The sequence below is a fragment of the Zonotrichia albicollis genome, chromosome 3 (assembly GCF_047830755.1).
Source record: "Zonotrichia albicollis isolate bZonAlb1 chromosome 3, bZonAlb1.hap1, whole genome shotgun sequence".
In the NCBI taxonomy this organism is placed as follows: Eukaryota; Metazoa; Chordata; class Aves; order Passeriformes; family Passerellidae; genus Zonotrichia; species Zonotrichia albicollis.
This window is the reverse complement of record NC_133821.1, coordinates 116,433,825-116,457,349: the sequence shown is the minus strand read 5'-3', so window position 1 is coordinate 116,457,349 and position 23,525 is coordinate 116,433,825. Positions and strand designations below refer to the sequence as shown.

The window sequence follows — 23,525 nt, the reverse complement described above, 5'->3', positions numbered from 1 at the left end:
CTGATGAAATTGAAGACTAAAGTGCAAAATACTGATTCTATAGTTTAAGAGGAATATAAAACCCTGAACACTTTAAATTAATGGTCTCTGCTAAGCCTGTAGTTTCGACAACATTGCCCTTCATGCTCCCCAAATGACTTTTTAGTTTATGACAAAAGAAATACTCTCATGAATTACAGATGGAAAAGACATCACATATTATAAAACTCTTACCTTACTTGCAAGTTTTATAATTCAGAAAGATAGTTCTCACTCCAAGAGATATGTATACACGTACATGCACAAGAGGATTTTGTGGAGGGAAAGATTGCAGATTAAGTCAGCCACAAAATTGATTCTTTTCTTAGGATTCCATTCTTAGGATGTTTCTGTTGAACCTTTATTCAAAGACAGTGGATTTCCCGAGAGGAGAATTGGCATCTCTGCCTGGGATACCTAAACAGTTGTACTTGCTCCTCTCAGCCGCTATGATGTTGCTACTTATAACTGCATTTAGCTTACATGTTGGTGGGCAGCTCCTTTTTGCAACAGTGAGAAAGTTCTTACACAGCTTTCATTTTGGAATGAATAGCATTAGTGCCACTCTGGAACACAGATAATGTTTTCACTATCTGCTTAAAATTTTGCACTTTGTTTTGATCACTCATCATCAGTTGCTTAGACACTGACTGCTCAAAATATTGAAACAATGTTTGAAAAGAAGCATATAAGAGCTATTCCAAGGCTACTGGGTTTTGAATACTAAGAGAAAAACTCAAAACCTGAAAATTGAAAATATGAGGTTTTGACTTCTTTATAGCTAACGTTAAAATGTTTTTGTTTTGTTTTGACCCAATGAGATAGGATACCTGTGGGTCATCTTCTGCTACTCAATCCATCCAATGAATATATTTATTTCCTTGCATTTATTTTTCTCTTCTCTAATGTTAGTATCAGCTATGTGGAAGGAAAAATATTTAAAATCTATCACTGTGTCAATATTTGAAAATATTATATTAGTTGTTGTTTTCCCATGTGTGATTTTGATAAATAAGTACACTTTCTAAATATTTAAATGCTGCTATTTTTGTGTTGAAATCTAACTGTAGTAAATTAAATGCATATCATTTGAATGCCTCAGTAAGCAGTAATAGTTATTCTGAAGTTAATTACAATGATTAATTTTTATTTTTATTTTTTTTAAAGAATGCTGATGAGTACACAGATCTGCCTGTGAGACACAATGAAGATCAGATGAACAGCGAACTGGCCAAACACCTTCCAATTGAAGTCAATCCCCATTCATTTGACAGTTCACACACAAAAACACACCTCTTGCTGCAAGCCCACTTCAGTCATGCCATGCTGCCTTGCCCAGATTATGCAACTGATACAAAGACGGTGCTGGACCAAGCAATCAGAATATGCCAGGTATCGTGGTGCATTTCAGTATATAACTGTTTATTGTTAGTGTTCTCATATTTTGAATATAGAAGAATCTGAAGATTTCTTGCACTCTTGTGGAGAGCTGGTACCACAGGTTATTATAATGCCTTGTTTAGGGAGGAACTGGATGCCCAAAATGGTTTCCACTTTGCAGAACTGGAGGTGAACAAACTTAGAGTAAACGACAGTCATGGTCTGACTGGAGGCATCTACTGCCATATAATGGCCTCTGCTTTCTTTGCAACAGCTTTTTATCTCTGTATTGTGGAATGTTGTATGAGAATCATTCTAGCATGGCTGTGGTCCCTGCAGATTATTATGCTGATACCCAAGAACCTGTCTCCCCCAGGTACTTCTACTTTTCTAGCACCCAAAAGCACTATAGCCACTCCCAAGCACAAATATAATGTGGTTTGAAATCTGATTCAAGATGAGTTGCAGAGGTTTTCCCTAAGCTCCTCTAGCTAGTGTAAAGACACATCTTCTATATCCCAATGATCAGAGAGTCAAAGAGCACGTTTTTAAATGCAAATTTTAAACTCACCCTGGAGACTTGTGGGTTTTTACAGTTGTAATGCAGTTGCAGCCCACAGAAACTAAACCGACCATGGGAGTACTGGTAACAAGCAGTCACATGCATGGCTGCCACCTCAGAAGAATTTTAAAGCAGCAATTGGAGTTTGGGATAGAGGGCAGCCATATCTGAAAAGCTCAGTTACAGGTACAGCAGGAAGGGTGAGCTCTGGGTGTCACAGGAAACAACTGACCCTCTGAGTCTCCCGGGAATAATTCTGCTCTTCAGCAGAGCTGCACAAGGACTCATTCACACGTTCTTGAAGATCAGGCAGCCTTCAACAAACTGCTGGTTTTATGTTTCTGAGTTTAATATCTGTAAAATAGAGCCAGTACTTCTTTCTTCCTGCAGTTTTTGTTTGCTCAAATTTTAATATCCTCAGTGATCTGTTTGTCAACTATCAGAAGCTTTGCTCTGTTGAAGCCTGTTGGCGATACAGTAGCTGCAAACATCATTGTGTCAAGCCTGGCAGTTTGTAAAACTGCTCTATGAGAAACTATTAATCAGTGCTCTAGACAGAGAAAATACTGTGTACAGTTCAGTCCTGCAGTTTGGGTAAGGCTCATCCTTACACTAATAAAAACAAGCTTAAAATACTAATATCAAATTAAGCAAAACTGAAATTAGGGAATGTAAGAAACAAATAACACCACAGATGTTACGGCTACACAGTCCTAATCTTGGTAACCAGCAATGCTTGGATGCTACTCTGTTTCAAATATTTCAAATCAATAAAATCATGGTGCTGAAAATGTAGAAACAGCTATGCCATATATTCATTTATTAACAGAGAAAAGCATCACTTGCTCAGGTGAGAAAATTCACCTTTGTTTCAAAGAAATCACATACTTAAAGTTCATTTAGATGTTTGTGAAGTAAGCATTAGGGAGTTAATTACATATTTGGGGTAAATTTAAATTAAATACAATTTTCTGTAATTATTTTGTTCTGTTTTGCTAAGAAATGTATTTTCTTAATCCTGCTACTGCATCATATGTATTTCAGAAACAGTAGTCACTTAGAAAAAAAAAATCCAAAGTATTCAAGAGTTCCTTTAAACTGAAGTAGAGTTCAGAAAAATGCCATTCCATAATATGCCTTAGCACTCCAGCCTTCAGTTAACTACTATATCATGTTATATATACAGTCATCTTAAAAAAAAAAAGGCAAAAAAAAAAAGAAAAACATGCGAGCAGTTTTGTATTTTAAAGTTGGCACATGGTTTACATCTCTCGGGAGATTATTGGTTCCATCTTATTAGTCACGCTTTCCAACAGGAGGTTAAAGTTCCCAGAATCTAAGCAATAGACAGGGTTACACTTTCAATACCGGTTGTTACCTTTTTCCTTAGCACTGACCTGCTGATGAACTCTGGGTCAGCAGAGGTAGAAAACAAAAATGTTAGTTATGAGGAGAGGAAGTGAAGCCTGGGAGGATGCCGTGATGAGCGGGCTCAGTGGGTGCTGCTCTCTGTGTGGGAGCACGCGCTCGCGCATCGTCAGACGTTAAACGCAGCAGTCAGGCAGGAATTGGGTTTTGAGTTATGTTGAATTTTTTTTTTTTTACTTATAAATTATTTTCGTGTTGAGGTTGTATAGCTAACCTTCAGATTGTGACCTGAACATTAACTGTTCTTTTTGCTGGTAGATACAGGAATATCAGGGGGGACTTTTCATATCAGCATTACTTTTCTATTACACGAAAGAAAGATCTTTCTAAGAGCTTTTATAGGTGGTTATACAGCAGGTCCCCTGCAGTGCAGATTTGCCATGATATGTAAGCAAGCCTCTTTCCACCACAGACTATTAAACTTCTCCAATCTTCTGTGGTGTCATTCACCTGTCATTCCCTCTCCTGACTCCTTTCCTATCCACATCTTTCATTCTGCATTCCATTCCTCCAACATATTCTGGGTTTTTTCATTGCTAGTGACTTTAGGCTGAGTATTGTTACTGGTCCAGCAGAAAACCATGTTAACAGCATTACATAGGTAAATGTAGCTGCTGGATTCAGGTAAGATTCCACTATACTTTAATGAAAAAATTATGAAACAACTCTTAAATCATTTTTCCTTGGATGTCTTAAAAGTTTTGGCTCTACATTAGAATTATCTTGTTTATAATTATGGCAAAATATTCAAGTCTTTAGCATTTAACAGAATTTGAGGACTTACAATGCTGGCTTAATAGGGGAATATAAGTTTTAGCATAAAGGAAAAAGAAGTATATTTTGTTACAGTTTTCCTATGGTTAGCCTTTGTTAGCTATAGGTTGAGTTCATTACAGCAAGATAAAATTTAGTATTTATATACCTAGGATGAAATGCAGAATTTTTTCCTTTTATTGCAGAAATATGGGGAATAGCAGTATGTAGCCTTTTGGAATGTGAATGCCTATCTGCTCCCACTCCCACCTCTGTAATGAATGGCCACTGAGGCATTGGCTAGGCTAAAGACCCCTTCTATGCACTGAAAACCTCAAGTTAAAATCTAGTTTGTTATCAACGACAGGCTCTCACAGATAAAGTGCAGGAGGTTCCCATGGCTCAAAAAAACTGCCTTAACTTCCTGTGTGACCTTGGCCATCTCATTTAATTTTTATTTACCTCAGATACCATTAGTACAGTTACAATAGACAATATATTCTCTTCAAGCCTAGCACTCTCTGTGTTTTTTACTGAGAAAAGCTGGTGCTGAACACTCCAGTAGCTTCTCAAAATCAAATGTTTCTCTATTTCTTTCAGAAGAATGTACATTAAATAATAAAAATTCTAATGAAAATATTTTTCTAACATTTGTATACGATATAATTATTATTGTAAAGACTATACTCCACCTTTTTTTCCTATCTTATTTAAGAATACATGAAACTAAATCTAATCTCTTTTTTTGCTTCCTTTGTCAAGCCTTATATTTTGTGACTGTGTATTCAGCGATCAGTTCTTATTCTGCTGTTCCAAGACTATTGCCTATATTTGCATTAATTGAAATGGATAATTGAGGCAGTAATACCATCACTCTCAGATTCAGCAGGGCAGTCTCTTCTCAGAAATAATATGACAGTTGTTGGCTTTGCATTGGAATTGGCCACAAGCCTCCACTTGTACTATAATCGTTGATAAAATATTTTAAAATTGCCAGGAGTAGAACTGCCATGGAGCTCAGCCCTAACCTTTGAGAAGTGTTTACCTATGGATGTGTTAAACACATCTCAGTAGGGTAGCTGGGCTTTGAGAGGAGGTGGACATGAAAACAGATTCCAAACTGCAGAAGAAAGAGTACTCTGCATGGGAAATGTGCCTATCCCTGTAGCAAGGACCTTGCAATGCTATCACTACTGCCCTGTCATTCCCCATCATGTTAGTTCTCTGGAGAATCTGATTTTGGCAGGAAAGAAAAATACTCTTTGCTTTAAGCACTGTATTTCCTTAGCTAGATGGTGATGAGTATAATGCTGCTTTAGCCATTCTAAACAAGTTAAAGTTGTTTCTGGTCATTTGAACTGCAGCTTTCGCTATAGTTCTTATGAGGATCATGTTTGTGGTATGTGCTCAGAGCTGTCAAATATTGCACAAATATGCTGCTCAATTCAGCTAAGAGCTGGCTTATGTACAAAATACTTACTGTACTAAACTGCAGCTGTGCTGGGTGGTGGTGGTGGCTCCTCAGAAGGAGAACACAAAAGTACTTCTGGCCATGCAAAGGCAAAGGAGCCCCTGTTGCCATTTTGAGACTCAAAGAAAGAAAATGTCCTTTGTCTTTGCACTTATCATCGTCCTGAAATCTCCTCAGTTCATAACAGCCACTAAAACTATTGATTTGGAGAGCCAAGTCCCTTGGATCTTATGTTTTTCGGCTTATGAGGAAGTGAAGAAGTTTTTAAAGGTCCTAAGAGTGGTTTGGGCTCATGTATTGCTTGTTGGTAGTGCAGGTGTGCCAGCTGCTTGCTGGCAGGTGGTGGGAGTTACAGGAAAAGCCTATTTTACAGTGGTGTAAGTAAGACTTGTCCAGAAGTGTCCAGGGAAGGAGCTTTTGTGTAATGGTTGCACTGGCAGCTATAAATAAATGGGCAGCTTCACTGAACGAAGGGAAGAGAATCAAATTAACTTGAGAATGCAGAGGATTACTCAGAAACAAGTGAAGAGCAGAGGCCACATCTCTTCAGCTGCTACACATATTCTTTGTGTATGTAGTAATATTCCAGTGATAGCACAATGTTTGCAATTTTACTTAAATACTGGCTGCTTTCATGGCTGTATGACTATTATTGCACATTAGGAGTGTGGAAATAATAGAATAATAAAAAAATCTTGTCATGCTTTTACTGTGTAGCAATGCTCACTTATAGATACTAAACATAAATGGATCACTTTGTAGGGAAAGTAGCTGGACGTGTTGGGCTGGAAATGCTTCCTGTGTGTGTTGTGTAGGTAAATCTGTGGGAGAAGGGAGGGTTAACTTTGTGGTGCGGGAGCTTTGATTGCTGGGGATAATCAGTGATGGGGTGTTTGGAAGCACCTTGGTGATGGTTTAATGATGATTTGGTGCTGCTTGTGCCTCATCCCTCCCCCACCCATGACAAACCTTTTCCCAGTTGGGGCTGGAGGAAACGAGTAATGCTTAACCCATTTGTGTGATCAATTCACTTAAGCAGCTACTGTGAAATGTTAATCACAACTTTAATTTGTACTGCATTAGCATTTTGATTAACTTGTAGGCTTGCTAGCACACTTGAAGCACTTTTACTCATAGTTACAGCTCGGAAATGACTTTTTGATTAATTAAGTTTGTTAGACAGCAGCTGAGCTTCCTGAATGCTAACCTTAAGGGGCTAAAAGTTCAGGAGAAAGTTACTGGGAATAACTGTTGCTGTTGAAAAGGATTCTTGTGAATGTACTCAAAAAATTTTGATTATTGGCAAAATATTACATACCTACTTTGAAACTGACTCTAAACTGTAAAGAGAACAGATTTATTATGAGAAAGATGCTGTGTATCTTTCATGGTTTTGATAGATTTGTGTAATATTTGAAACAAGTGCTGACATTAAGACATTGTTTATGTTAGGAAATTGGGACTTTTTGCAAAGTGATTCTTATCAAAAACATTTTTTTTCTTTTTACAGTTCGCTGGTATAGTGGAAAATATCAATTTATTAATTAGCAGTTTGAAAATAAATTTACTACTGGGACTCGATGACTTCTGAGTGACGGGTTCTGCCCTACCAAGTTTACATTGCTGATATCACACTCTGTAGCTGCTTTTATTTCTGTAATACCATTAAAAGAAATCAGTAAGAACCCAAGGGTTGCACTCCACTAAATGTAGACAGTAAATGGTTTGTCCTTTCTCCAGTTCTGAAAATACTGATAATGTTACTGTGGAGGCTAAAGGATGAATACAGGGATAGGAATCTTGTGAAGCAGCTAGGAAGGTTGTAATTTGCATACATCAGTGAGACCTTTATGATGATGGGAGAATGAAGAATTAGTCTCTCATAGGGGGTAGCAGAGCATATGGAAGAGAAGACTGAATATGCTTGTAAAAAAAATGTGAAGAGAAGTAGGATACAGAGAGAGGGCAGTATAAAAGGAGTGCCTCCTGAATAGGATTAATTACAACTTATTCACTATATCTCTGATGAAGTACGGGGGGGATGTTCTGTAGGCTGAAACCACGCAGCTGGTGATTTAATTGATCTGAAAGAACTCCCCCTCTCCCCAGATTAAAACATTTCTAAAAAGTAATTTTGAACTAGACCTCTGAATTTCAAAGGTTCTGTAGATACCTGTTTTACTGATATATACATACCAAAGGTAGTGACCTTAAACTCTCTGTAATACTTCTTCAAATGAATTCCAACTTTTCAAGTCAGTTGCTGTTTCTGAGCTATGTAATTGAAGCATCATAGTCATGATTTATATAAAAACATGAAACGTAAAGTACATGGCATGCTTTAACATCTGAAAAAATATTTTACTTCTATTAGCAGAATATCAAGTCACACATGGATCATAATATAATCTTATGTATTGGAAGGCTTCCTACATTTGAAGCATGTTCAAAAAAATTTGTTATTATTCTGAATTCATAGTTTTTAAAAATAGGTAAAATGCATACCCTTTTGTCTATTATCTATAAATATCTGTCACATGAATTCTGTAGTCTTAAACAGCTGTAAGTAGGCACAATTCTAATAATTTTAATAGACCTGTGGATTTAAACTCCTACATGTAACTAAAATTTAGTCCTAGACTAAACTTCAAATTCATTAATAAAAGCACTAAAGAAAGTGTCATAGACTGTGAAGCTAAGACTAATCTTTTAAGAGTAGATAAATTTGAGCCATGTAACTCACCCTGAGTACATCTGAAGTTTTAGTCCCTATCCACAAAGTCTTTGCCACCAATGGCATCACTGTAGGCACTCAGCTTCTAACTGAGTACTCACAGGTGTAATTCTTCACTGAAATGGCATTTTTTACAGTTCTTTACCTTCCTTCTGTATCCAGAGCAGTTATCATTATAGCTTCATTGACACTTAGCTTAAATATAATTTATCCACAAAATATTAACATTTATGTTTATAGGATTTAAATCAAAATGCTTAATATATTCAGAGTTATAGGACAGGTGACTTCAAAAAGAAGAAAAATTATTCTAAGCAGTATGCAGGCTCTGTTAATGAGATGCAAGCTCTGTCACTTTTAACACTTCAATAGCTTATCTTAAAGGAAAAAGCTATTTTAGTCATTTGGGTAGATCAGAAATTCTGCTAGTTTTATTCTGGTCCCCTGCCACCTACCCAGTCATACAAGAGTGATCCAGAGTATCTGACTTTCAAACGAAGGATGTGAAACCAATACCAAAAACAGTGTTTATAAAAACTTTGTTAAAAAGTCTCTAGAAGAAAGAATTTAGCAATCAGGATGTTTTAGTAGCCTGAAAAATCTCCTAAATGAGCGGGAGTGAGTGGGGGGGTATGTTCATTATGGAACAATTTAGTGTTCCAATTTATTTTGAGCTTATATAGGGGGTGCTTAATAACACCAGAGAAATGCAATGTTTTTCTGTCAGTGAGAGTGCCACACACTCACCTCTTCCACATCCTGCCTCTATCTTTGCTTCCCCTCAAACTAGGGAGCTATAAACCATCATTTAAATTCCATCCATCAGTAATAACTTTGGCTAGAAAGAGACGGACTGTTAAACTTCAGCTTCATGTCAGACCAGACAGGTACAGCTTGAGCAGCTCAAATCATTCCATACCTAAGGATAAGCAGCTGCTGCTCCTGAAAAAGAGAAGATGAAAACCTGATTGTGGATGCTGATGGTGTTGTCTTAATGCACTCCTGGGATGATGACAGCAATAGCAAGATTTTGATCCAAACTTTTTGACACTCGATTCCGAATACCATCAGAATGAAAGGTTTTGCCATACCTGACAACATCTCCATCAGTGAGCTGCTGATCTCTGGCATTTTTGTGCTGCCTCAGCCATGGTTAATAGGTTAATATTGCTTCCCACACTGGCACAAGCCAAGCTGGTTTTGATAGTAACAGACAAAATGTAAACGAGGTGTCACTAATTGCTGTTACTACTTTGTAACTGCCCAAGTATGACATTAGGAAGGCTTAAGAGCTATTGCCTGAATCTTTCATGAAAACCCATCTCAGTGCAGGCATCTGCTTTTAATTCTCCTAAGCGCAGAAGGAGCCCCAAATAAGAGGATGGTAAACATATTTTCTGTTATAACAACCAATAATTCCCTTGACTCCATCTTTTTCCCCCCATTTATTCTACTTCAGGTAAAAAAGTGGTGGGCTTAGAGGGGTGGGTTTTGGTTTGGTTTGTTTTTTTATTATTTAATTTGTTGGTTTACAAAAAAAAGACGTATTTTTTTTTGTTGTAGTTAAAGTATCTTTACTGTTTCCTGTTTCACTTGTTGCACTCACTGTCTTCTTCTTTTAAATTTCTGTCTGTGATGAAATTATCCCATATTGCTTTAAATTCTTCAGGCTAGAAAGGCTAGAAATGGCACAAAACCACTTTGTGCCATTTCCCAATTTAGAATAATACTCTTAATCTGTTCCAATCTTACCCACTCTAAGATATTTAGAATTTATTTACTATTTTGCAGAATAAGAGCTTAAAAAGCCATAAGTTTCTTTAAAATTATACTGGTTATACAACAAGCTAAATGGGTAGCAACTAGATAAACCAGAGAAACTAAATATATTATTCATCAGATAATATAAATATTAAATACTTTAAAACTTTGGGGTTTGTATTATATTCTTTGTTTAGTTGCTTACATTTACATTTGGAGATAGGGGAATAACTCAGTTTGTTACCTGGAGTATTTTTAGGAATTTCAGTAACCATTTAAGTATCAAGCATCTCCGTGTTTTACACTTAGAGGAAAACAAAATGTGTGGAGGTTTCCAAGGCAGCAGATGAAACAAGCCAACTTTACCATTGTTCTGACTTTTTCACAATGTCACTGTCTTGGATTTCACATCCAGATAGAGATGCTGTGAATAAATTCTATGGGTAAAGAAGCAGAAAATAAGGAGGAAAAGAGGATTTGCCGTGTGGATTCATTATAACAATGTGGAACACAGAGTCTCACACACACAGGCTTTCCTCACTCCCTACGGGATATCTGTCTGTAGGCCTCTATCAATTTCTAGGAGATTTTCTATGTGAAAGGATCCTCCAGTTAATTTCAGTATAGCTTGTTTTAGATTTATCTTTCTCTTACATCTTCACTCTTCTTTTCCTCTTTTCAAACCTCTGTTTAAAAGGGGGGAGAGGGATAGATTTTTAAAAAAAAAAAAAAAAAAAAAACACACACCAGAACAATGTATTATGTGTGCATCTCCAGAAGCATTCTATGAAATACCACTGCTTCATCCTGACTAAAAATACAACTTGCTGTATTCTTCTTGTTGCTCATGGAAAAGAAAGATATTTGTTCGCTGATTCTTCTTCACATACGTACAGCCGCATCATCACTGGGGAATATGATGTTTCAGGCTGTCAGAATAGCAGAAAAGAACAGGAATCAGGTAGTGGAGAACAGGAGGCAGATACCAGACTGTCTCAGCAACACAGACTGCTCAGAAACACAGACTGTGCTGTAAGGATAGTCTTCAATATACTTTAAAATGTGAAATCGGGTAAAGAGCAATTCACCGTGTAAGTTTCAAAGACTGACTCCAGTCTGATGCTGAGAACAATTCCCTCCTTATGCAAGTAAATGTCATGTGAACTAACATATAAATCTGCAGGCCACAAAGCTTCTCCTTTCAAATGTGATTTCTAACATAATTTTATTTTCTATTTGGTGAAAACAATCCTACATGGAAATCACTTTGGCAAGCCAAGTGGAAACAGAAAATGGAAACCAGCAAGATTGTGCTGTGAGGTACTAGTTTTAGGGTCATTAGGAATGTTAGAGACTTTCAGGATGCTAGGACTCTTCCTCAAAAAATTTAAATATTAAATCTGGATCTTTATTAGCTGAAAGGCCCTTTATCCACAATTCATGAGAAATGAGACAACATTTGGGTAATACAGGGTAACACTTCAAATATTTTTCTAAGTGTCACTGATCTTATCACCCCGAGCTAGAAAAAAAGCCCTGTTGAAATTGCATTGTAAACTGCTAAAATAAACTGTGTGACTCGGCCAGGAGTGAAACTAACTTGTGTCTTTAAAGTCAGTATTTCTCCAGAATCAGTGTAATTTAATTGAAATAGCTCTGCGTGTGTAAACAACTCCTTTGTTTAAAGAAGATTTCACTGTTTAGTTTGCCTTAAGTAAATGCTGCCTTTTGTTTGTCTGTAAAACATTTGATTAAATGTAAAGACTTACACAGACAGCTTCTCCTCGTTACACTAGTGGATGGAAAATAAGTTAAAATGGTGCAGGTATCTGCTGCCTAAGTATCAAACAATATCATTTGTGTTTACAAGAAAAACCCATGGAAACATCTGAAGCCTAGTCATAAAATCAAACTGCAACCCTCCTAACACCAAGATGATATTTAAAAAGGTGTTGAAACTATTCAGTACACCAGATTCAATATATCAATATTCCTTGCTTTCTTAAAAAATCTATTTTCTGGTATTTGAATAAAACATTAAATTCCCTCCATGGCGAACTACTGTTAAATATATGACTTTCTACTCCAATGTGAATTAGAGTGTTTTAATATGAGGACCCACACTTTATTGTGATCATAATGTTATTGAACAACAAAATAAGCAAGACAACTAATACATTATAGCATTATTTTTTTCACCTGCTGAAATGCTTTCATAAATCATAATAATTCATTCAATGTACTATAGACAGCATGGAAAGTATGTTACATATCCAAATAGCTGCATTTACTATTTTAAAAAGTTGAAACCAAAAATTCATGTTTCATCCTTTTTCCGTTGGAAGAACTCTTAAATTCACTTTCAGACTAACCAAACAGAGTATAAGTCCAGTCAAGGAAAAAAGCAAGCAGAACCATTTTTTCATGTCCATAGGGCCATTTGCAGTGCAAAATCCATACTGAATTAGCTTTAGATCTTTATACAAATAAGAGGTATACTCTTAGTAAACAGTGTACCTCTTATTTGTACTGCCAAAACATGGGAAATAGAAATGGAGCAGAAACTCATAAGGCATGGAAGGCAGGATGATTTTAACACTTTGAAATCTGATGTATAGCTGCACAGAGGGTTTTTGTTTGCTTGTGTTTTCTGTGTAATTTGGGGAAGCTTTTCAGGATCAGGATTGAGATGCCAAAGAAGAGACAGCCAAGTATCCCTCACCCTCATTCTCAAGACAGTCAAGTGTTCACAGTGCAAAGGGTGAAATCCATTTTGTTTCAAATTGTTTTACACACCATAGGTAAAATATAAGCTATTTTGTAAGCTTTCTTCAAGATTTCAACTTATGTGTCTGTGTTGAACAAAACCTCTAATATGCTATTAAGCTAAATTTTAATGCTTTTATCTAGTCCAATTCCAGGGGGGTTTTTTAAATACTTAGTTCAAATGGAAATAATAATTGCTACTGGTAAATTACATTAGTATTAATTTTTGAACAAATGTAAATATGTCGGCGTTGTTCTTAAATAGTTCAAGGATTTTTGAATAGTTATGTAATTCTGAGAAAGCTCTCATGTCAAAAAATAAATAAATACTGCAATTAATTGTAACCTTTTCTTTTTCAGTAAATGTTGAGATTTTTTTCCCTTCATTCTGAGTTGAGTTGTGTCAAAGAGCAGTTATTTGTAAGGAAAAGAGTCTGCCTTCAGTTCTCACCCCCAAAACCATTGTGTAAATTACCTTTTTGGGAGTAAGAACTGATGACAGTGATAGAGGATTTAATTCATCTTTTTCCAAGGTTAATTCCAAAAGCGTCTAACTGCCATAAATAGTGGTTGAAGTAAATTCTTATGTTAAGGCCTAGAAATCACTGTATGTTAAACATTAATCACATGTTGCTCCTTCTATGAACCAGGTATGCAATTATATTTGCGGGGGTTTTTTTGTTAATTATGTGTCTCCTTTGCTTAGGCAATGCTGGATGTAGCAGCACATCATGGCTGGCTGGTGGCTGCTCTGAACATAACCAGCCTGGTGCAGATGGTGGTTCAGGGTAGATGGATACATGACTCATCCCTGCTTACTTTGCCAAATGTAGAACTCCAGCATCTTTACCTTTTTCGGTATGTAATTCTTTTAAGCATTAGCAGGTTTCCAATTTATTTCTACTTTCTGCTGCTGATGGTGTCTGAATGGCATTGCTGTGCCTGAGAATGTTTGTTAATGAATCAGAAGCACAGTGATGCTTTCCCAAATGGATTTTCTGTTTCTGTTTTCAATATTCATTGATTAATTAACCCCCACAGATTATTTTGAGAACCGTGATTCCAGACAAATTAACAAGAGACCACTGGAAGGGTTCCAAGTCCTAACAAATCTAACTCTGTATGTTAATTATCTCTTTATTTTAATCCATTATAAAACTACATTAGTATCCATCTTAACATCATAGATAATGCAAAGCTCTATAGATGCTTAGATGATGCAGTAATTAATGCTAACCAAAAATAAATGACCACCCTTTAAAAACAGAACACAGTATTGAGTTTTACCACCAAAACAACTGAGTACAAATGTTTGCTTTCCCTCCCTGGGCATATGTTTTGCTGTCTGGATCAGGAAGTGGAGCCAAGGCCAAAGGAAGAGTGTGCATGGAGGTTACCAAGGACCTATCGAGTGTCTTCCCGAACTAATGGCTGCCTGCGAAGGAAAAGAGAATGTTTTTGCTTCCATTGTGGACAGTGAGTTGCCAGCAGCACACATTTCACAGGTAACACTTTCTATCTGTGACCATTATCATTGTGATTGGAAAGAAGAGTAGTTGGGCAAAGAAATATTCTCTCTCCTTCAGTAAATACCATGTGATGTTCTGTATAAAAGTGCAACACATTCATTGCTCTGATTTCAGGGTACTGCTGGCTTTACAGAAGTTCTTCTCTGCCTGTTTTCGTAATATCACTCTCACTTATTCCCTACTAAGCAGTAACAGACTGTAGTTTATGGATGATATTACCACATCTCTCTGCTCTAAAGATGCTTCTGTAGGTCATTCAATCTGCTGAGTGTTATCCACCTTTTCATAGCTCTGCACTAGGAATACATGCATTGCAAATGTCATCATAGCTGGCTTCTGAAGTGGTCTGTCAAACACCATTTTTTCTGAGAATGCTCTTATTAAAAGATCTAGCACTCATTTTATGTTTGAAACAGAAAGAATACTGTTCCAAAATGTTGAGCTGCTAAAGTCTCATTTTCAAGGCATTTGCAGCAAAGGATAGCTATATTCCATAGCATTCATCACATTCTAAGCCTATTGATTTCAAATAAATGTAGGAAAAATGAAAACTTCAAAAGCGATACTTCAAATGTTTTTTATTTGAATGTTTAAAAGGACAGTTTGACTGTTCAGCTTCAGTTAAACCTTTTACTGATATGCAAACAAGAAGAAAAGTACTTAAATGTCTGTAACAGACATCTGCATTTGTAACCAAATTAACATCAAAATTTTGAATTAAGAAAATGTATTGACATCAAAAAAAGGCTTCCTTTAACAACAGATTTCTAACATAATACACATTGATTTCAGTCCAACTTTCAGATGTGATAAAAAATTAGAACATTGTTATAATTAGTTCAGGGAGAACTCAGAAGTAAACTTACTTAATTTATTTGCATAAATTGCCATTCTGTTATCTTTAAAAGCAAATGCAAATTGGCTCTGTCTGATATGATGATGGTTATTTGGCTCAAAAGTGCTTCAATTTGCGTAGCAATCTGGTGTCGTCTCTGCAGTGAGGCGATCCCAGGTAACATACAAATCCTGAATTATTCCAGAAATTAGTATGTTTAAAGCATCAATTTAAGTGCTAATTGCAGTAGTAATGAGAAAAAGCAGTACTACTGTGAGATTTGCATCTACTGCCCCATCAGTATGCCTGGAACGGCTGCTGACTGGCAGAGGATTTGGCTGCTAATTAAATAATTGTATGCATGGCAGTGTTCTCGTCTGATTCAATAGATGAAGATTAATCCTCAGATAAATATGTTTGGCTGGTATTGAAATGTCTTAGCAGTTTCTTCAAAAATAGCTTGCGTGTATGTGGTGTGTACATTCACACTGTGAGTGACTCTGTGCCTCTATATATCTATGTTTGTAAATACAGATGCATATAAGAGGGAAAAACATAATGTCTTCCCATCATGTGAGGAGAAACTTTCATTTCCATGAGCTGGGAATGGCTGTATTGGGTACAGCGAAGCCATGACTGTGTTGTGCAGGGCATTACAAATGTGAAAGCTTTATACCAATATGTTATATTCCTTGCACTATTTTTTATAGAAAAAAAAAGTTTAAAAGTATTGTAGTACCTTGCAGAGAATTAAAGACTGCCTGTTGAGTGTCAAGTCTTTCAGTGCTCACATAGAGAGGGCCAACCAAGAGAAAAATTCTTCAGCATCTGTATTTTATGTTTTCTATAAAAAAAGAATATCAGACTAGAGAGATTAAGCTTAGCCTTCTGGCACCAGACATGAACAGAGACAAATAAAGTGGTAAATATGACACTAAATTACCAAAACTATTCTTTTCCTAAAAAACCTTTTACTTCTCACTCAAAGTATATTTAACCCATATCTTAAAGCTAAAGATTACTAGCAAGACACTGGTAAAAACAGCTTAAGCTTTACATAAATTTCAGGCAGATGGGAAAAGGAAGAAGTTTTACATTTGGAAAGAAGAAAATGCCTTTTAAGCAGATTGGTAATTAATTTTTAAATAGCCGCTCTTGAAGCTGCACATGGGTTTGGAATATTAGACTAGGTCCTGGGGAGACAGATTATTGGCAAAAATACTAATGATGTTCCCAAAGGTTTGTGAAGAATTTTTCATTTGATTATAATTTGAGTCTATGGGATTGGTAGATAAATGTATATTTATAGTATATATGTGCATGTATTTATTGGATATGTTGATAGATTTAAAAGGAGGTGATATGTGCTTGTGTCTTCCTATACAGCAAAAAAACCCATCAAAATTGTCAAAAAATACCTAAGCAACATGGGAGCCTGAGTTTAATTTTACAGAATTTAGTATTATAATTCCAAATCTCACTGAAAGTCAGGGGAGCTTTAAAAGCTGACAACCTAAATTCAAACTATTTAGACTAACCCCACTCTTTGGTGAAAGCTCTGTGTTTCAGTGATTCATTGTGAATCATATTTCTTTAACAAATCTCTTTCAGTTTCTAAGTCACTTAGGCATTAAGCATCTTTTAAAATATTGAGTTGATATTGATGTTTTGAAAGAGAAAAAAGAAACTTCAAGACTGAAAATAAATAAATATTATCTCTACTTTAGTATAATCTACTTTTACTCTGGAAGTATCTGTGTTCCTGTCATCTTTTTTTCAATTTCACCTGCTACTACTTGACTTTTTTCCTTTGTGAGAAAAGCATTTCTTCATTTCCCCCACATTGCATGCATGATAAAAAGGCAGCCTGCTGTGCATATTCTATCAATGATCAAGCAATACTAACTTTGCCTATAATTTTCAAATACACAAGACGTGATAAATCAAGGAATCATAGAATCCTTTGGGTTGGAACAGACCCTTCATCAAATATAACTGTCACTAGCCCTCATAGGATGACATTAAATCTGCTTTCTTACCTAATTAAAAAGTTAATGAGTTACTTTAGTTTGTTTGTGTTATGAAAACTGCATGATGACATGACAGCCTTTGACAAACAGATTATGCTGGGATAAACCAGCCCAAATCATAATCTTCACCAGACTATGGTGAAGCTAACAGGTAATGCCACTAAAGGAGTTATTACATTATGATCTCTGCTGAAATTAAACTTTATTCCAACATATTTGTAACAGGTCTTGTCCTTTCAGAGACATAAAAACTTTCAGGCTTTTATGTACTTTTGATACAAATGATATCTGAAGTACAACCAAAGAGGTGATTGCCAGGTAGGTTCCTATCAGCGTGCCTGTCCTGATCTCAGCTGAAATACCCTGCTTACACACACAGAGACACAGTGGGTCTATAGAGTTCCTACCCTAAGTTTCTTCTTAAAAACCTTTACATTGAACATAAAATCATTTTCCAGAGATGTTCCTACTCAAGTTGTCATTCTGTTTGATCTGCTGGAAGCAGGTTTAGTAGTCTTGTGTATTATATGTATCAAAATCCTAGCAACAATCAGTTAAGAATGTCAGCAGTATTTTTTCACCTTCTTCAAAGTGCTGTCTTTTTTTCCCCATTTTCTTTCAGAGTTGGGAAAAAGAGAGATGTAATAATTCCTTAAAGTCCTATCTCTTTAGTTTCTGTTGTAATTTTCCTGTCATTTCGCAGCTAAGACACCACTAAGAACATTGGTGCAATTCATCTGTGTCCCCTGCTTTTACACTGCGGTTCCCGAGCGCTCACAGCTGGCCCTCCCCACCTTCTGCACTGAACAGACACAGCTGTTCATGCAGTACACAGAAGAGGAGAGAGAGAGAGAGAGAGAGAGAGATTAGTTTGTAGCTGAAGCCAGTTTTCTCATTTAGTTCAGGCAGGCTCTGGTAATGCAGCCATTTTCATCCAAATCAGCCTGTGCTGCAGCCGAAATGGGCAGTGCTGCCCTCCCCGTGCCGCTGTCACCTCCCCTGACCCAGCTCACCCACAGCTGCACAAACGCTGTGTCTGCCTCGGGCAAGGAGGTGGGAATGAGCATCTGGGGACAAGGGGAGGAGGAGGAATCCTATCAGCCCTCTCGCTGACAGTCAAAGTGGCCCGTAGCCAAGTGACTGCATGAATGCTTGTGCCAGCAGGGGAGGAGGCTGCACCACTTCTTTCAGTGGCACTGAAGGCTCATGCCTATTCAGAGTTGCAGGATTAGAGAATATGTTGCCACAATCAGCTTTAAGCTGATCTAAGTTCATGCTGTCACCAAAATGACAGCAAAATGACACCAAAATCTAGCTGCACAATCCCAGCATGGCAATGCCAACATGCCAGGGATCGAGACAGGCACAGTGAGACAGAGACAGCACCACCTTTCCTAGGGCAGCACAACCTTAGGTCTGCTTTCCCTGGCTGCTGTATCCCTAATCATGCATTGACATACACTATTATTGTCAGTATGACTCCATGTGCTATTATTGTCAGCATGACTCGTGGCAATGATGTCTGCAAAAAGCAAACTGAGCTTTCATTAGGCCTCTAGGCCTTCCAGCACAGAAAAAGTAATCAGACGCATCGAGACAATCAGACACATCAGACACAATCTAAATGAAAATACATTTTGTTGAAACACTGCATGGTCAAACCCATACTTGAAAAATAAAATACGCTTTAGTCTTTTTCCAGATAAAACATTTCTGCTCCATGTTATTGCCCATGTAACTATGCTTACCCTCTTTGTTCCCACAAGTTCCCATTTTGGCGTCTGATGGCTCTTTTCCAAGACCAATATTCTTATTTCCTTCTTCTCCTTCCCACCCTCTAGCTTTTCATATATGCTGATGCCTGTTCTTTTCTGGGAATGGAGGGAAAAGATGTCAGGGGAGAGGGTGATTCTTGGTTTTTAGTTTTTTTCTTCCAGTGCCATCCTCATCTATCTTTGTCAGCCATAGAAAGGCCACAAATCACTGCCTCCATTCCACAGCCAATACCATTTCTTTTTCCTAACAAATTTCATTGCATGAACGTGCTGATTTTCTTTGTTACTAAATGAAAGCCTACATTGCTCCCTTCCATTTTTGTCACAGCTTCTCAGAGCTACTTTTCCTGCTCTGATAGAGACCAAAATGAGAGAAACATAGGGCTGCATATTCAGGATGCCTTTTTAAGGTTAAGAGTGTCATGTTGAGCTGCACAGATTGTATCCTCTAACAACAGTTCTCTGCACAAGGATGAGAAAGTTGAGGACCTGATGCAGTTCAAGGGAGACTGCAGAGACTTAAAATTCCTCAGGAAGCCTCTAAGAAGGAGAGTTCATGAGGATTGATGCAAGAAAACCTCAAAAAAAAAATAGGGATAACTTTGGATATGCAGTTGAACTTTTGGTTAATTATCTGAACTGATCCTCTGAACTCTCTGAGGTTTGCCTATTGCTAATTAGCACTGCAGTGACTTGTTCTTTATGGATTATGCTAAGGAAGTTTAATTTAAAACTTAATTATAATTGTAACGTGCTTGAGGAGTTTCACATTTGTTTTATTTGCTAGGAAGAAAGTAGCATAAGAGGTTAATGAAAAGTATTTTATGCTTATGATTGAGAGTTGTACAATTATGTATATTCTAATACACAATAAAATATTATTGTAGAATAAATATGTGGACTGCACATTGAATTGTTTATGTTAGAGTGGCAATGATTGTATAGATTATCTCGTAATCCATAGGGATCTGTTTTTTCTACAGGCTTGGAATTTCTTGTGCCGTTTGCCAATTCTGAACGTCAGCCTGAGCATTAAGGGCAGTTGGGATGATGCAGTTCAGCCACAGAATGAGGTACCTGTTCCTTCTTGGACAACAGACACACGAGATGACAAGAGATGGATCAAACTGCATGCTGATCAAGAGTATGTGCTCCAAATAAACCTGCACAGAACCCAGATGGGCTACCAGGTACACTTATTTATCATTTCCTTCCCTGCACAAGTGTCCAATAATTCATTTACATTGTCAATGATGCTTTATGCACTATAATAGTTTTCTTTATGGCATAAGTATTATGTAGGTTATAAGTACTTTCTAAGCCTTTTCTCTACTCATAGTGAAGAAAATTTTTTTTTCATCTTTCAACAGGATAGTAAGTAGGCTTTTAAGGTAAAATCCTAGACCAAGTCAATGAAAAAAAATCAAACTAATTTATAAGCTTTCCAGTTACATTCACTGGTGCTTCCAAACTGCATACAGACTCACACCTATGAGTATGTTTCTATTTGTAACATGTCCTCAGGCCTTTACTGAGAATATTTCCCTTATATTTTGCATCTGATGCTTTTTTGAACAGTTCCTAGAACAAATTCCACGTACAATTCTTTCCCAGTACATTTCAGTCCCAGCCTTTTGCCCATTTAAAGCACATCTCATTGCCCTCTGGGCTGGTCAGCTCGCTGGGCCCTCAGTGAATCTTGCTGTGCCAAGTCAGAAACTCCAGGAGCTGCACTGTTTTCCAGCTGCTCTGCCCCAGCAGCAGTACCTGGCTGTACCTGTGTGTCAGATCTGAAGAGAGCTGGACCTACCTTCATGTCAGGCACTGCTGACATTGGAGCTGTCACTCACTTATCCAGACCTTTCTCTGTCATTTGCATGCCATGAATGACATATGGACCACCATGGTTATAATTTTGGAAATCAATTTCTCTAACATTTCAAATAATTAAGAATTATAATTACCAGCATTTTGGTAAGATGCAAAGAGCCGAAGATAAAAGTAGAGAAGAGTTTTAGGTGTTAGTTCTGAGACTCTTAAGACAATTCCATTTTAATAATAATGGAGATATATGTGTGCTGTTGAAAATCCTGAAGTTATCTTACATTAGTTAAGAATTATATGTGAAAAGTATTCTTGTTTCTCAAAAGACTTTTTTTCATTACTACAGCAGATTCACTATAGTTGCAAGGGGAAACTGTCTTATTTTAGGAAGAACAAAGGGCCAAAGCTTATCCATACATCATTCTTTTTGCTGTGCCAGTTGCGGGAGAGACTTTTCCTAAGCAGAAGCCATGGAAGTGAAAGGAGCCGAATCATTTCATGCAGTGATCACTTTTTTATAAACCTCTCCTAGAATTTGATCCCTCTTTTGTAAAAAACAGCTGGATCAAACTGTTCCTAAAGCTTCGTTGCTGTGGTGGTGTTTCTTCTTCCATATAAATCTTCAGTAAAACCTTTCCCTTTACAAAACGCAAAATGAATGTTGATTGAGTGTGCATCATTCTATCTTCAGCTTCCAGCAGTAAAGTCACTGTCTTAAAGAATCACTAAAATAATCTTTCCTTTTTCTATACCAAACTCAAATAAATGCTAAGTGTTGTTTTTGTCTTTATATTAATCGTGAATAAAATGTATTAGCTTTATTTAAAGATGCTAGATTTACAATTCATGTTTCTGTGTTTGGAATATATTAGATAAAATTACAGAAAGGGAATAGTATTTCCATTGAAGTTTTAGTAGTTTACAAAATAAGTAGAATAATATCTTCTATTCTGGATTTTTCTCTGTGGATTGTGATTTTTTATTTCATTTTTTACCCCTTCTTCTGGAAAGAAGTAACACTATTTTAGTCTGGCTAAATTAACAATTGACAGCAATATGGTTGTGAGGTGTTTCTCGTTCAAGGAAAAATGTCATTTTCGAAAGGTGATTTCTAATTTTCCTAAACTGTTTCTTCTCCTCAACAGGGAAAGCAGGACAGTAAAGCAATGGCTCCTCGATTCCCCAAAGTTAAGGATGAAGGATGGTTTTTGATATTGGGAGAAGTTGATAAAAAAGAACTCATTGCCCTGAAAAGAACTGGATATGTCAGAAATCGAAATACTGTTTCCGTTGCTTTTTATACTCCAGAAACTCCTGGAAAGTATGACAAACTCTCAAATTCTCCTAGTTATTATGTTTTCCAAGCAGTCAAGGCCCAATTCCCAAACTAACAATGCTGGTTTTACTTTTCAGGTGTATCTACACCCTGTATCTCATGAGCGACAGCTACCTTGGCATGGACCAGCAGTACGACATTTACCTGAACATTGTACCAGCACAAGGCACCACGGAGGGGACTGAGGCCAGGAGCCACCTGGCCCTGAAGTAAGGCTCTCTGCACAGTCCACTCAGCCAAAAGAACTGCAGCTAAGACACCTGGTCATTCTGGGACATCCAAAAATGCATCTGCCTTACTGGAACCAACTGCAAACCTCAAGACAACGGGGACACCGAAAGTGACTGCTGTATTAACTCTGATGACACCGAGTTAGCCACAGTGGCCTTACTCCTTTATGAAGATTTGTCTTTTCTTGTTTTATCTTTCTTCTCTCAGAAGTCAGATTGTTAGTTGAATTTTAAAACATCAAAATAAAAGACTGAACAGTACTGTAATTTGTGCAAATTCAGGGCTATCATCTTCATTTTGAAAAGTGTTATATAGCCTGTCTATTAATAGCATTTAAATAGTCAACTTTTTTAATTTATAGGGGAAAATACAAAATTTGATCTAACAGCTGCTGAAAATATTGATGGATGTGTTATATTTCATGTTTAATAAAAATATTCCCAGAATGTTTTGCACTGTATTTGTAGGTGTAAAATATGGGAGATGAAGTTAAAAAATCCTTTTCATGCATAGTACATTTTGAAAATTATACTCTAAAGAAAAATGTCACAAATTTATATTAATTATATGAGCAGTAAATGTAGTTATAAGGGCAAGCTAAATGATAAAAAATATTTCCAGTATAGCAATGATGCAATTTATGTAGATAATTATTAAAGTTTACTCTTTATGTACATACATATACTCATATATTACATACTTGCAATTTCCTTACTGTTTTTTCTTGAATTTTGTAGGACTAAGGAATATAAAATTGTGTGTCCTGTTCTAGGGCTCTGTGCTAAAGTGGGAGACTAACTTCTGTAAATAAGGGGGCATGAGGCTCCAGTAAGGGGGGTTGCAACAGGAGGCATGATGAGCAATGAATGGTTCCGCTAGGCAAAAGAAATTTTAAGAGATGGCCAGCTCTGTGATAGTACCTGCAAGGCATAAATCTGAAGGCAGAAGGCAGCAGCATCTATCTTGTGCTCACATTCTGAGGCCAGTCCTCAAGAGGATTCAAGATGCTGAGCAAGTACTTGGAGCCAACATACTTAAAGAAACATCAGTGCATCTTCATTCAGATAGACTAGACCTTAAACTGAATATTAA

The 23,525-nt window shown here is 36.8% G+C and overlaps 1 protein-coding gene across 4 annotated transcripts in view; it reads left to right on the top strand.

Annotated features, from left to right (window-relative positions):
- Positions 1-23,143, top strand: part of ASCC3 (activating signal cointegrator 1 complex subunit 3) — a 261,720-nt gene extending 238,577 nt beyond the window's left edge. For all 4 annotated transcript variants that reach the window (XM_074538569.1, XM_074538568.1, XM_074538567.1 and 1 more), the window contains 6 exons: positions 1,186-1,410; positions 13,580-13,731; positions 14,228-14,378; positions 20,026-20,232; positions 22,012-22,187; positions 22,280-23,143. In XM_074538569.1, coding sequence (XP_074394670.1) covers positions 1,186-1,410; positions 13,580-13,731; positions 14,228-14,378; positions 20,026-20,232; positions 22,012-22,187; positions 22,280-22,415 — 1,047 coding nt within the window. In that variant the 3' untranslated portion in view covers positions 22,416-23,143. The remainder of the gene's footprint in view (positions 1-1,185; positions 1,411-13,579; positions 13,732-14,227; positions 14,379-20,025; positions 20,233-22,011; positions 22,188-22,279) is intronic.
- The last annotated feature ends 382 nt before the right edge of the window (positions 23,144-23,525 follow it).